Here is a 12,916-nt window from a genome sequence, read left to right on the forward strand (position 1 = left end):
CATGATAGAGTAATCATGACCGAAAGTGGAGACCCAGAGAGAAGAAAGAAGGAAAGACAAGCAGGAAAAACATAACATCACACTCGTACAAAACACTATTAATGATAAAAATAAATAGATACAATTTAAATAATAATTTTCATATCGAACGTTTACCCAAAATCACGTGATTTTAAACTATTAAAAATTTAAATGCCAGCGTATGTTAAGAGGAAAGATGAGGGAAAGAGATTGAAAGATTAAAAAAAAAAAAAAAGAAAAGAAAAGAAAAGAAAAAAGTAAAAAAAATTTGTGTAATAATTTGTTGGATTGATGTCGTTTTATACACTAGAATAGGAAGGAACAACGATGGCCTCGTTTCGTGTGTATTATTATTATTATTATTATTTTTTATTCATTTTTTAAAATGCTGTAAATTCTACAGAATGAAATTGTTTGATTAGTCCTGTTTTGCAATCTTTAAAATGCAACTTCAGTAGTATTTAAATTTTTTGTTTGCTTTTTATTATTATTATTATTATTATTATTATTATACCGCAATAATTGTTTTAAATGTGCAACGAACTTCGTAAAAGCTGGTGAAAAGTCAAAAGTGAATGAAAGATTCCTTTGAAATTTTAAAGATACAAGGTCGCGAACACGTTTAATCTATTATATATTTCATAAATGTATTTTTAAAATTTTTTTAAAAATTATCTTACTCATTTTTTATAAGGAAAAAAAGGGTTTTTTTTTTTTTTTTTAATTGTCCTCATTAAATAATTGATCTAATATTTTATTTTTTATTTTCTTTTGGTGTTTTTTTGAATGAACAACTCAAAAAATAAAATTTTTGATATTAATATGAATATATACTTTTCGTGTCTTTTTATAATTTTTTAATGAAATTTCAGGTCCGGTGACAGTTCCAATGGTGTCGACGAATTCGTCGCCACCGATTCCAATGCCAGTTCAAGTGCCACCTGGTCATCTCGTTCAACAAATAGTAGATGAAAGTGGGGCTCTGCGTCACGTTATATTATCTCCCAGTCCTCATCCAATGGTACCTTTGCCTCCGCACTACGTTAGTATTATTTAGTTTTCCCCTTTTTTTTTTTTTTTTTTTTAATACGTCAAAAAAAAACACAAAATTTGAAAATTTTAATCAAAAATATTATTATTTAAATGATTTAAAAGCATTAATATTATTTTTTAGGCATCAGGTGCAGCATCCGGATCGAATCAACCTCCTCAGCCATTTTTTGCCACTCAGATGCCAACTTATCCTCAACCTCATTTTGCTCCGCTTCAAGCTAGCGTATTAAGCAACGCTCCGGGACATTCTTCTCCTCCTGCTCCCACTCATTTTCATAAAGATGAAAGAACTATAAGGCAATATAATAAACTTAAAAAAAAGCTTGAACAAAAACAACAAAGGGTCGATCAAAGCTTACCGAGTCCTCCATTTTCACCTAAAAAAGGTAAGAAGTTGTGACTTTTTTTTTTTAATTAAAATTTTACTCTTCCTGATAGTTCGTCTTAAAAGATTAAATAGAAAACAAAGTTGCTTTCCGGTTATTAAGTCGTTTTTAACGTAATGTAACTCATGTCAGGGCTTTGTTCTTCTCAGATGTTATTAATGGATTTAAACTGAAAACCTTATTCCAACTTAGGGTCTGGAAAAGATAAGGGCAGAAATTCTGTTGGAACGTCCGAAGATGGAGAAGAAAATTCTAGCGTTCAAGACGATGACGTTGAATCATCTGTTATCATCGATATGCTATCTTCGGTATCTTCGCCGCAAGTCATTGAATTGTTGCCCAGAAGCGCCCTGTTATCATGGTCGGCTCTTTCAGAGAATGAAAAAAACAGCGAATTGGATATTTCGGAATCTGAATTAGGATATGAAGTGCTCTTAGCTGACATTGCCAAAGGTGGAAAATATAGATCTATTTACAATGGATGTTCTTTATCATGTCGGTGAGTGAATTTGAATTTTTACTTTTCTTTAATTTCAGAAAAATCAAAATAATCATTACGAATTAAACGCAATTGAAAAAACTCGCTGTATAATTTATAAGTAATGCAGTTTTTTAATTCATTTTACTTTTTTTAAATATTGAGCTTTTTAATGTGTTATTATTTTTAAGATTTCGTATGCGAGAAAATACTTTTTACTAAATTTTCCGTTAAAATTAAAAAAAAAAAAATTATTCATCAAGTTGTTGAAAGTTATGCATAATCTTTTATGACTTGATTGAAAATTTTATTTTTAATTTTTTGTTTTTCTCTCGCAATCAATAGCGAGAAAATTTACGTAGAATTATAAAAAAAAAATAATAATAATAATTCCGGCTGTACTGAACAAAACACTTGTACTTTTTTTTTATTCAATTCATCAAAAAATAAAATAAAATTATAAATTGTAAAGTTTTCTTTATAATTTTAATTGTTTTGAAATTTTCAATAATTCAATTCTTTTGTAGGATTTAACAATTTACCTATTAGGATAATAGTTTCATTTCAAAAATTAAATTTGATATGAAATTTCTCCAATGGTTAAACACTTTGAATGGCATCAATTGAAAATATCGTAATTGAGCTCTTACCTACATTGGAAAAAAAAAAGTTTCATCCTTTGTTAGTTCATTGAAATTATTAAGTCATTTATGAAAACAAAACAATTCTTCTTCTTCTTCTTCCAGCATCGCATTTAGTATAAAAAACATTTTAATAAATACTTCATTTGATCTTTTTTAATTACTTTCAAACAATACCCATTATTTTAGATCATTGGTGCATTTTAAAAATATTATTTTCCGTAGTAAAATTTTTCATATCAGCAACAATAAAATAGCGTGTGGTGTAATTATTATTATTATTATTATTATTTTCTTTTTGTATTCAATAATTTTGTTTCATTACCTGTGGCCTAAGTGTTTTAAATTTTTTTTTTTTTTTTCAAGGAAAAAAATAATATAATGAAAATATTCATTTTACTTTAATTTTAAACTTAAAATTCAATCGAATTGTTTTTTTTTTTTTTTGGCATTTGATAATTTCAGAATTGAAGATCTTAGACCAGGCTCAGAGTACTCTGTATGTCTCAAAGTTCATTTAGATGATCTTCAAGGTTCTGCATCGGAGCCAAAAGTCTTTACAACTCCTCCTTGTGCTCCGGATCCACCATCACCACCCAAATGTATTTCTCGCACGCGTAACAGCATGCAATTGAGGTGGAGCGCACCTCCGGATAATGGATCGCACATTACACAGTACATACTAGAATCTGATGAAGGAAAGGGAAACGGTTTTGTAGACATTTACAAAGGCAAAAGCAAACAACACAACATTTTAAGATTACAACCAGCTACGTGCTACAAATTTCGATTGTCAGCGACAAATGAGTGCGGCCGAAGGTAAGAAAAAAAAAAAAAAAAACTTCCGTATTAGTGTTTTGTTTTTATTTGGGGGAAGAGTGGGGGGAAAAACAAAAAAAAAAAAATTCGAAATAAAAGCAAACGACAGATATAATTTACTATATTTAGTAATATTAAAATGATTAAAATATTAATTTTATTATTTATTTTTTGTTTAATCAAATCTCATGTGAAATTACATGAGGGGTCTATGGGAAAGTTTGACAGTTTTAACAAATTTTTTTTTTTTTTTTTTTTTTTTTTTTTACCATTATTTCCGAATAAAATAATTCTCACAGATATTGAACACTGCCTAATGTGGAGAGGAAAAAACGATTGGTAGAACGAATATGATTCTATATATATATATATATATATTTCTTAGGGAAAAAAGAAATTCCCCTTGGAAAAAGAATTTTTGACGCGTATTTTTCATATTCTGAAATTCCGTGCACGCCTTTTTCAATCTATTTAAAACATTTTTTTTTGTTTACGACCGACCGACTCAAACTCATCCATAGTTTTGTGAATGAAAATTTTTAAATAAATGAAACAGCCATTAAATTTTCAATTATTTGAATAGTTTTGTTTCTGAAATTTCGATGCGTTTTAAAAGTGTTTGTTTTTAAATGCGACAGAACATGTACAGGTAATATTCGTATTATTTTTTTCGTTAGTTCACCTACAAATTTAATAAGAATATTTTTTTTTATTATATATGAAGTTCTACTCAGTATATTTAAAAAATAGAATAATTTTATTTCTTTTTAATAAAAATGAAATTGTGGTTTTTTTTTTTTTTTTTTTTAAGTAAAAAAAAAAATCAAATACTCCTGACAATTTTAAAAACATTAGCTAGTTAATTTATTACTTAAAAAAAAATTCTAAACTTTGATATTCATGTAAAATTTTTTGCAGCCTTCCTTCTGATATTGTTATGTATTCCACCTGCGGCATACCTCCTACTCAACCTTCTCCACCAATATTAAAAGAAGCATGCATCAATAGTTTAAAATTGGCTTGGATCAAGAATCCTTCTGATGATGAATTCACCCTACAAATGGATGATCAACGATCTGGCCACGGGTTTTTATCTGTTTACAATGGAAGGGAAACGTGTTACAATGTTGATAAATTAATCCGTTATTCGGAGTATAAATTCAGGGCAAGTTATTGTTTTTTTTTTTTAATAATATTTAACACCTTTTACATGCCAATATTTTAACGTTTCCGTTATAGAATATTAAAGTGTTTTTTTTTTTTTTTTTTGACCATAGTTAGTTAATAGTTTCGATTCTGTTCGATTTTATTAATGTCACGTAGCAAATATTAAGTACATTTCAGACAAAATACTTTTTTACTTAAAGACATCTTAAAATTTCTTGTCAATTTAGTAAATTATCATAAATTTTTAAAATTTATTTGAAATTCAATGGTACGAAAGCAAACATTTCCAAATATTCTTTTCCCTGTGACATATAAAAAATACTCTCTCTCTCTCTCTCTCTCTCTCTCTCTCTCTCTCTCTCTCTCTCTCTCTCTCCCACTCTCTTTTTTTTTTTTTACATTTATAGCCTTTAGTTTTTCTCACCTCTACCAAACGGAATATTCTATTCTAAAAAAACTGTATTCTAGAAATACTTAATTAAAAATTTTAACTACTTTACGCTCCTTAAGAAAATTACAATTTTAATGTAAATCTGGTACAAAGTTATTTCAATCGTTTTTACATGAATATTATCAAAATAATATTTTAATTACTATTGCGGGGATTAAAAAAAAAAAAAAACTTTTGCTTCATTTACGATAAAAAAAAGAAAATCAATGGAAACGTAAAAAAAAAAAATGAAAATCCGTTGAAATTTTTCAAAAACGAACGGAAATTTTAAAATAAAAAAAAATTTTTTTTTTAAATTTTGAATTCAAAACCAATTTGAGTTTTTTTTTGATGATATTAATTATCATAACATGTGAATCCTTTAAAAAAAAAGAATTATTTGAAAAAATGGTTTCGGTATAATAAAATTATTAGATTTGAAAAATAATTTTTTTTTTTTTTTTTTTTTTTTATTTAAGTTAAGTGGAAAAAAAAAATTTTTTTAAATGGCATCGACCGATACATCAGAGATTTATTATCCCCTTCCCCCCTTTTATGTCGTCATTTTACAAAACAAAACGTGCCTTAAAAACCTAAACCGATATTCATTTTTTTTTTTTTTCCGTCTACAAATGTCAGATTAAAAATAATTCTAACTTAATAAAGTTATATTTCAATTTGATTTATTTTATTTTTAATTTAAAATATTTAAAAAATGAAATTTTTTTCTGTAGTTAAGAGCTCAAAACGAAGAAGGGTTGTCACGATGGTCGGATGAAGTAATTTATACAACTTTACCCTCACGCCCTGGTCCGCCTTGTAGGTTATCGGTAAAAGGAAAAATTCACGCTCATTGTTTTAAAGTAAAATGGGATCCTCCTGTCGACAAAGGAGGTTCGGAAATTACAGGATACTTTGTCGAAATGGCAACAAAAAATGGTATTTTTCCCCAGGATTTATTTGAGTTGATTTATTGTTAGAGTGTGAATATTCTTTGTGTGATTGATTACTAATATTTGTTGTACTAAATTTATTAGGTTACGAAAAAATATTTGAAGGAATTGAAACTGAATGTATGGTAGATCGATTAAAACCTGGTCATACATACCAGGTGAGAGTGTATTGCAGTGGGCCTGGTGGAAAAAGTGATCCCTCTGATTTCCTATCTGTTACAACAGAATGTGTTTGTCCTGGTCCATGTGGTCCACCGAGACTATATGGTAAATCTAGGCCTCACAGTCTCACTCTTAAATTTAGTAAGTTTATAAAATTATTCTTTTTTTTTTTTTTTTTTTTTTTTTTTTTTTTTTTTTTTTTTAGTAGTTATTTATTATTAAATTTTATGCACACTAAAGGTATTAAGGTAATTTTAAAAATCTATAAAAAAATTTTTTTTTCTGGTAAACAGAAGAAAATCACTTATTCAAATTTGCTTAAAATTGTACTTAAAAAAAAATTACTTTTGACAGATTATCCAGACTATAATGGAGGATCGCCAGTAACCGAGCTAGAAGTTGAAATGACGGCTCCAGATGCAAACAAAAGACTTGTATATCGGGGTGTTGAAACCGAATGCGTAGTAAATGATCTATCACCTGGACAGCCTTACCTTTTTCACGTTAGAGCAATTAATAAAGCTGGGGTAAGAGTTTTTGTGTCAATGATCATTGATTTTTAAGTGAATTTTTTTAATTTGTGTCATTAAAAATAGGTCGGGCCTTGGTCTGAAGGAGTAGAAATACTGAGCGGCGCTGCCGCTCCGGATGCTCCCGCTCAGCCTCAGGTTTATTGCAAATCTCCGCACTTGGCTTCAGTCAGTTGGATGCCACCTTCCCATAATGGTGCTCCCATCATTGACTACAACGTAGAAATGAGTATTTTTCAAAAAAATGAATTCATTTCTGTTTACCACGGATTAAACACGAGCTGTGAAGTTAAACCTCTTCTTCCTAACACAAGTTATTTATTCCGCGTGCAAGCCGTTAATAATGCTGGCCCTAGTGAATATTCTCCGGTATGCCAAACTGTTACTCCTCCGTCTGCTCCTGCCGTAGTTGGAGCTCTTCGATATCACGCAACATCAAATTCTTTAGCACTTTCTTGGGTCGCTCCATCGGATCACGGATCCGAAATAACTCATTATAATATTGATACGGGCGATAAAATAGTAAGATCTACGTTAAACGAGCACACGCTATATTCTTTGCGACCGGATACAACGTACAGGTGAGTAATAAAAACAATTAATTATTCGAACGAGAAATCTATTTAAAAAATTAAATAATTTTAAATGTAAAAAAAATTTATAATTTTCGAATAGAATAAAAATTCAAGCAGTAAACAGTGTCGGAGCCGGACCGTTTTCACAAGTTCTTAGAGCGAATACTTCTCCGTTACCCCCGCCGCCTCCTTCTCTAGAATGTGTTAATGCCGGTCATAATTTTATTAAATTAAAATGGACTGATTTAAAAAGTATGGAAAACGTCACATACAAGCTAGAAATGGAAAATCCTCGATCTTCTGAGTAAGTTCTTATTATTTGCATTAATACTTGTCGGGTTTTTGTTTCAAATGTGGAATTTTTGCTTAGTTTGAACATTGAGAAATTTCAACTTAATTTATAAATTTATACATTCGCACTCGGTATTATTATTTTCTAGACTATGTTGAACTAATTTTGTAACGTCAAAAATTTTTCCTAAATACCAGTATAGTGCAAACATCCCTTTTCGATCTTTATAAAAATAAAAAATGTTTTTATACTTACCCAGAATTAATTAAATACTAAAATTTTTTGACCACGTCAACTTTTATTTTTATTTTTAACAAAAGGAAATAAACTCTTGTGAGATTATTAAGGGATTACGTTTTAAGTAAAAAAAAAAAAAAAAAAACAATAAAAACAGAAACAATACTTTCGGCGATAAAACACGTCACTTTAACATTTACGTTAATTTTCTTATTATTCCGACCATTGTAAAAAAGTATAAATACTTGACTTTTTACCTTTTACTGGTATTTAAATTTGATGCTTTAGTTGAATAAGTAAAAAATATGTCGCAGCAAATGAATTGTCGATAATTATTATTATGCTTTATACGTAAATATTGAACAATTTGAATTGTAGCCAAATTAATAATATTTAATTATTTTAGGTTTATAGTCATTTACCAGGGTGCAAGTCGTTCACACAAATTAACACGTTTACAAGAACTCACAAAATACAGTTTTAGAATATCCGCCGCAAACAATGCCGGTCAAGGAGATAGTTCAGAAATTGTTTGTTTTACAACAACAATGGCTCCACCGCCTTGCGTGAAAAACCTTAAAATTACGGATATCACTCAAAAAAGTTGTTCCATTGACTGGCAACCTTGCAGATTACACTCTAACGATCCCGTCCGCTATCAAGTTCAGATTTCCAGAGTTAGAAATCAAGATTATAAACAGGTATTTAAATATTTTAGTTTTTTTATTTTTCCTTGTTTTGTTTTGTGTTTATTGGGTGATGAGATGAGACGGCATATGAGATTCTAAAGAAAATATAGAATAAATTCTTTTGAAATTTAAATACTCTCATGCTTAAATATTTTCAGCTTTTCACATATATCCCGCCAAAAAAAAAACATTAGAAATGAATAAGAATGTAAAAAATAAATATATATTTAATTTTAACGTAGACGTTTTTTTCATTTTAGTTTATTGTTATTCTTTTTTTTTTTTTTTTTTTTTTTTTCGTATTTAATCCTTATTATATTAATGTTTTTGCAAGTTCGTTCGAATTTGTATTTTGCTCTTTTATTAAAAAAAAAAAAAAATGAAATTCCAAACGCTGTTATATTTCATATAACGAGAATGTATACAACATATATATATATATGAAATCTTTAGTTCTGATATTTTTCTTTCTTACAGGTATACAAAGGTTCAGAATGTAGAATTTCTCTTAACGATTTAGAACCTGGTGCTGACTACAGCGTTAGAGTTTGTCCCGTTCGCATTTCTAGCGATAACGAATTATCGGGTGCCTACTGTGCCCCTTCGACGTTTTCAACTCTTCCAGCTACCCCTCAAATTTCTACCGTTGTTAAAACTGCAGCAACGCAGGTAAGAACATTTTTATTTGTTTTTTTTTTTCAACTTTAACAATATTAATTTATACATATATATAAATATGTTTTTACAAAATCTTAGAGGTTACAAAAATAAAATATTTGATTTTCTAATTAAACTGCACTATAAAACGCTTGTTTTTTTTTTTTTTTTTTTTTTACTTTTAGCCTCCAGAAAATCGTCAATTTGCCGATCAGCAATGGGCTATAATTATATTGAGTATATTTTCGCTTTTTGCCGTGCTTGTAGCCGTTTTAATGCAAAGGATGATAGATTGGGGAGCTCACAATTAAACATGGACGGACTCATTGTAAATGAATGTTTACTCCCTTGAAACGTGCATGAAAAACAAAAAAAAAAAAAAAAAAATTTTTTTTTGTTAAATAAAAAATGTTAGATGTCCTACCGTGGGCACCGGAAATAAATTGTTATGTCCAGTTTTTAGGGAATGAAATGAAAAAACTCAACTTTGATCGTGGTACGGTTTTATCGTTCTTAAAAAAAAAAAAAAACGACACTGACTGCGCATAACATGGCTCTCAATCACTCGTATAATATTACATGTTCCATTTAATTTTTACACATACAATGAGACAGACACACAGAAATATATATATATATATATATATATATATATATATATATATATATATATATATATATATATATATATATATAAATATAATTAAAAAAGTTTTTTCTGTGGTTAATTATTACCACATATTTAATTATTAAAACAGAAGATTTAACGTTAAGAATTCAAGAGAAAAATCAAACGCGACAAACAATAAAAATGATGATTATTAATGTAAATAAAAACTCCATTACAAAAAGCTGATCGAAATTTTATGAATTTAATGGTTAAATTATAAAAAAAAACAGTGTAATTTACTATATCGTTGCTTAATGTATAATTAAATTCATAAATGATAATTTATACATTCTTTATATAATTTAAAATTTTTTTTTTTTTTTTTTGTTTACCATTAGAGTTGCTATATTAGCATTATATTTTGTTAATAAATTATAGAGTATTTAAATTAAACAGTTGATAATTATTCTTCTAAAGTCTTATGATTAAGTTTTCATAAATTTATACTTCTTATTATCATTTAGGAATCGTGTCAACGTTTTATTTATGTTTATAATTTTATTATTTTTGTAAAATTAAGAATTTAATGCAAGTATAAAAAATAGAGGTAACCGTAAAAAAAAAAAAAAATTTGTATTCTTTCGTTACTATTATTATTATTATTATTATTATTATTATTATTATTATTAATTATACAGTTTCATTTTGATTTATGATTCATAAAGGTATTTAATAGTATAAATAATTAATGTTTACACAAACACACATTCACGAACGTATATATATATATATATTATTTAATGAAAAACACGGAAATTGTTAAAAATAAAAATAACAGAATTGAGAATTAAGTCTAAAAAACAAATTAAAATTTATTGTTTGTTTAATGCCAAGAAACAGTCAAACAACAACAAAAGTAATAATAATAATAATAATAATAATAATAATTGTATTCATTTCAATGGTTCAAAGTATTTTAAAGTATAATTTTTTTTTTTTTTTTGCTTAAGACCGTAAATATATGTATTTAAATAAGAAAATTTCGGAATGTATTTTACATTTAAAGTCAAATAGGGGTTAAAATTAAATTAATGTCCAAATATAATTCAACATAATGATTTAAATTTAATTAATATTATTTCCGTTTTGCAATGAGTTTTTTACATTATCAATTTCTATTACTTGACCACCTCAAAATTGTTAACTAGTTTTAATTATGTTTTAACAGATATATATATATATATATATATATATATATATAAATTAATATTTTATTATTTGCAAGTGCGAAGAGAAAAAATTATTATTTTTATTTATTTTATTTATTTGTTAAAAGCAATTAAATGTGCAATTAAATCGCTTTAAAATGTTCCATTAAAAAAAAAAAAAAATGCTTTCATCTGAGTAAATTTTTTTTTTTTTTTAAATGTGTACAGTGTAGTGTTTAAGAACGAAAACTAAAATTTGACAGGCTATTATAGGTTTTACCACGTATTTAAAAAAAAAAAACGTTAAACTATTTCTGTTATATTATTAATAATTTTGTTAAATGTTACAGAGAGAGTGAAACTTTTTGTATTATTTACTTATAGTTATTCTTAGAACAAATTAATTCCAAGGTAATTTTATTATATTATTCTTTCTTTATTCATATATATATATTATTTAATGAATTATTAAAATGATTAAATTAAATTTTGATCAACAAACTCTCAAAACTGTCATGAATATTTTTTTTTTAGTAATATTCCATATAGAGGGATATCTTATAGGACATGATGATAATAATACCCATTTAAATAAAATAATTTTTATATTTACTTATGTAAACAACAACAATTATTATTATATATATATATATATATAATTTTTTTTTTTTTAAACGCAATAATTTAAAGGGTAAAAAATGATTTAGCGAATAGATTGAATAATATAATTTTATTTTACATTCCAAGATTTCAAAAATGATAAAATAAATAATTTTAAATTAATTATTTTATTTGAGAAATGATAAAAAATCAACAATATTTTTTTTAAAAATATTTTTATTATTATTATTAATCTTACTTTTAATTGCTCTCTCTCTCTCTCTCTCTCTTTCTCAATTTTTAATAAGTAGTTTTTTTTTTTTTTTAATTAATAATGTAATATTCATGAAATATTTGTTGGAAATTCTTGGCATTTAATTATTCTTATAATTTTTTATGAAGGAGTTTTATTTAATTAGTTTAATTAATTTTTTTTACGTTATTATAATCGCATTAAAATTGTTGAAAACACACACACGTATTTAATAATAAATATTATTTGTAAAACAAAAATTAATTTATAATAATAATAATAATTATTATTATTATTATTAATGTGTTACAGATTTGTTCTTTGTTTTTTTTTTTTTTTTTTTTTTTTTTTTAAGTTATGATTGTTTCAATAGTATTGTTTTTTTTTTTTTTTAGTACTATTTAAAATCGTATTGGAATAAAATGAAATAAATAATGCCTGTGCCTGATACATTGAAAATGCAGGCGATCTCTTGATTTTCATTTATAATCTCTTTCAATGAATGAAATAAAATTTTAACATGAAACTTTAAATATGTCCACTTGAATATAAATAAATATTAAAATTATTTTTGTTAAACTATTCAACATTGTTATTATTATTATTATTATTATTATTATTATTATTGTAAATTTTTGTTAATTATGTTTATATATATTTTAATACATAGAATTTAGGTATATATATATGTTTTTTCCCAAGGTACCCTTTATTACGATTACAATTTTATTATTATTATTATTATTATTGTTTCATATATATATATATAATTAAATGTGAATTGAAATTATTTATATCATTTCTGTAACGGCATATTATTAAATTTTTTTGTAAATGTAATTATTTTGATTTATATGTTTTGTTAATAATTAATGTTTTAATTTAATATTTTAAATTTCCCTCCCCCCGCCCCCCCCTTTTACGCATCAACATGATTTTAAATTTTATATTTTTTACGATATATGTATATTAAAAGGGGGATCCGTTGGTTTTTTTTTTTAAATTTTTGACGTCATTTATTATAATTGAAATTTTTTCCTTTTTCCATAAGATATTCCGAATAAAATTGTTATTAATTTAAATATATATATTTATTTTGGGTCTTTTTATTGTTTAACGAATAATGTTTGGTGCTAGATAAAATATCTCTGCCAG

The 12,916-nt window shown here is 25.9% G+C and overlaps 1 protein-coding gene across 1 annotated transcript; it reads left to right on the plus strand.

Moving 5' to 3' along the window:
• Positions 1-552: 552 nt before the first annotated feature.
• On the plus strand, positions 553-9,401 carry Phum_PHUM137710 (Fibronectin type-III domain-containing protein 3A, putative; the record flags this gene model as incomplete). Its single annotated transcript, XM_002424564.1, has 14 exons — positions 553-568; positions 894-1,067; positions 1,203-1,460; positions 1,653-1,959; positions 3,045-3,398; positions 4,317-4,567; positions 5,737-5,934; positions 6,033-6,251; positions 6,465-6,637; positions 6,707-7,221; positions 7,316-7,519; positions 8,151-8,445; positions 8,911-9,102; positions 9,276-9,401. 14 exons carry the CDS (start codon positions 553-555, stop codon positions 9,399-9,401), a joined length of 3,282 nt encoding a protein of 1,093 aa, XP_002424609.1.
• Positions 9,402-12,916: the final 3,515 nt, after the last annotated feature.

The sequence above is a fragment of the Pediculus humanus genome, genomic scaffold (genome assembly GCF_000006295.1).
Source record: "Pediculus humanus corporis 1103172107481 genomic scaffold, whole genome shotgun sequence".
Taxonomy (NCBI): domain Eukaryota; kingdom Metazoa; phylum Arthropoda; class Insecta; order Psocodea; family Pediculidae; genus Pediculus; species Pediculus humanus.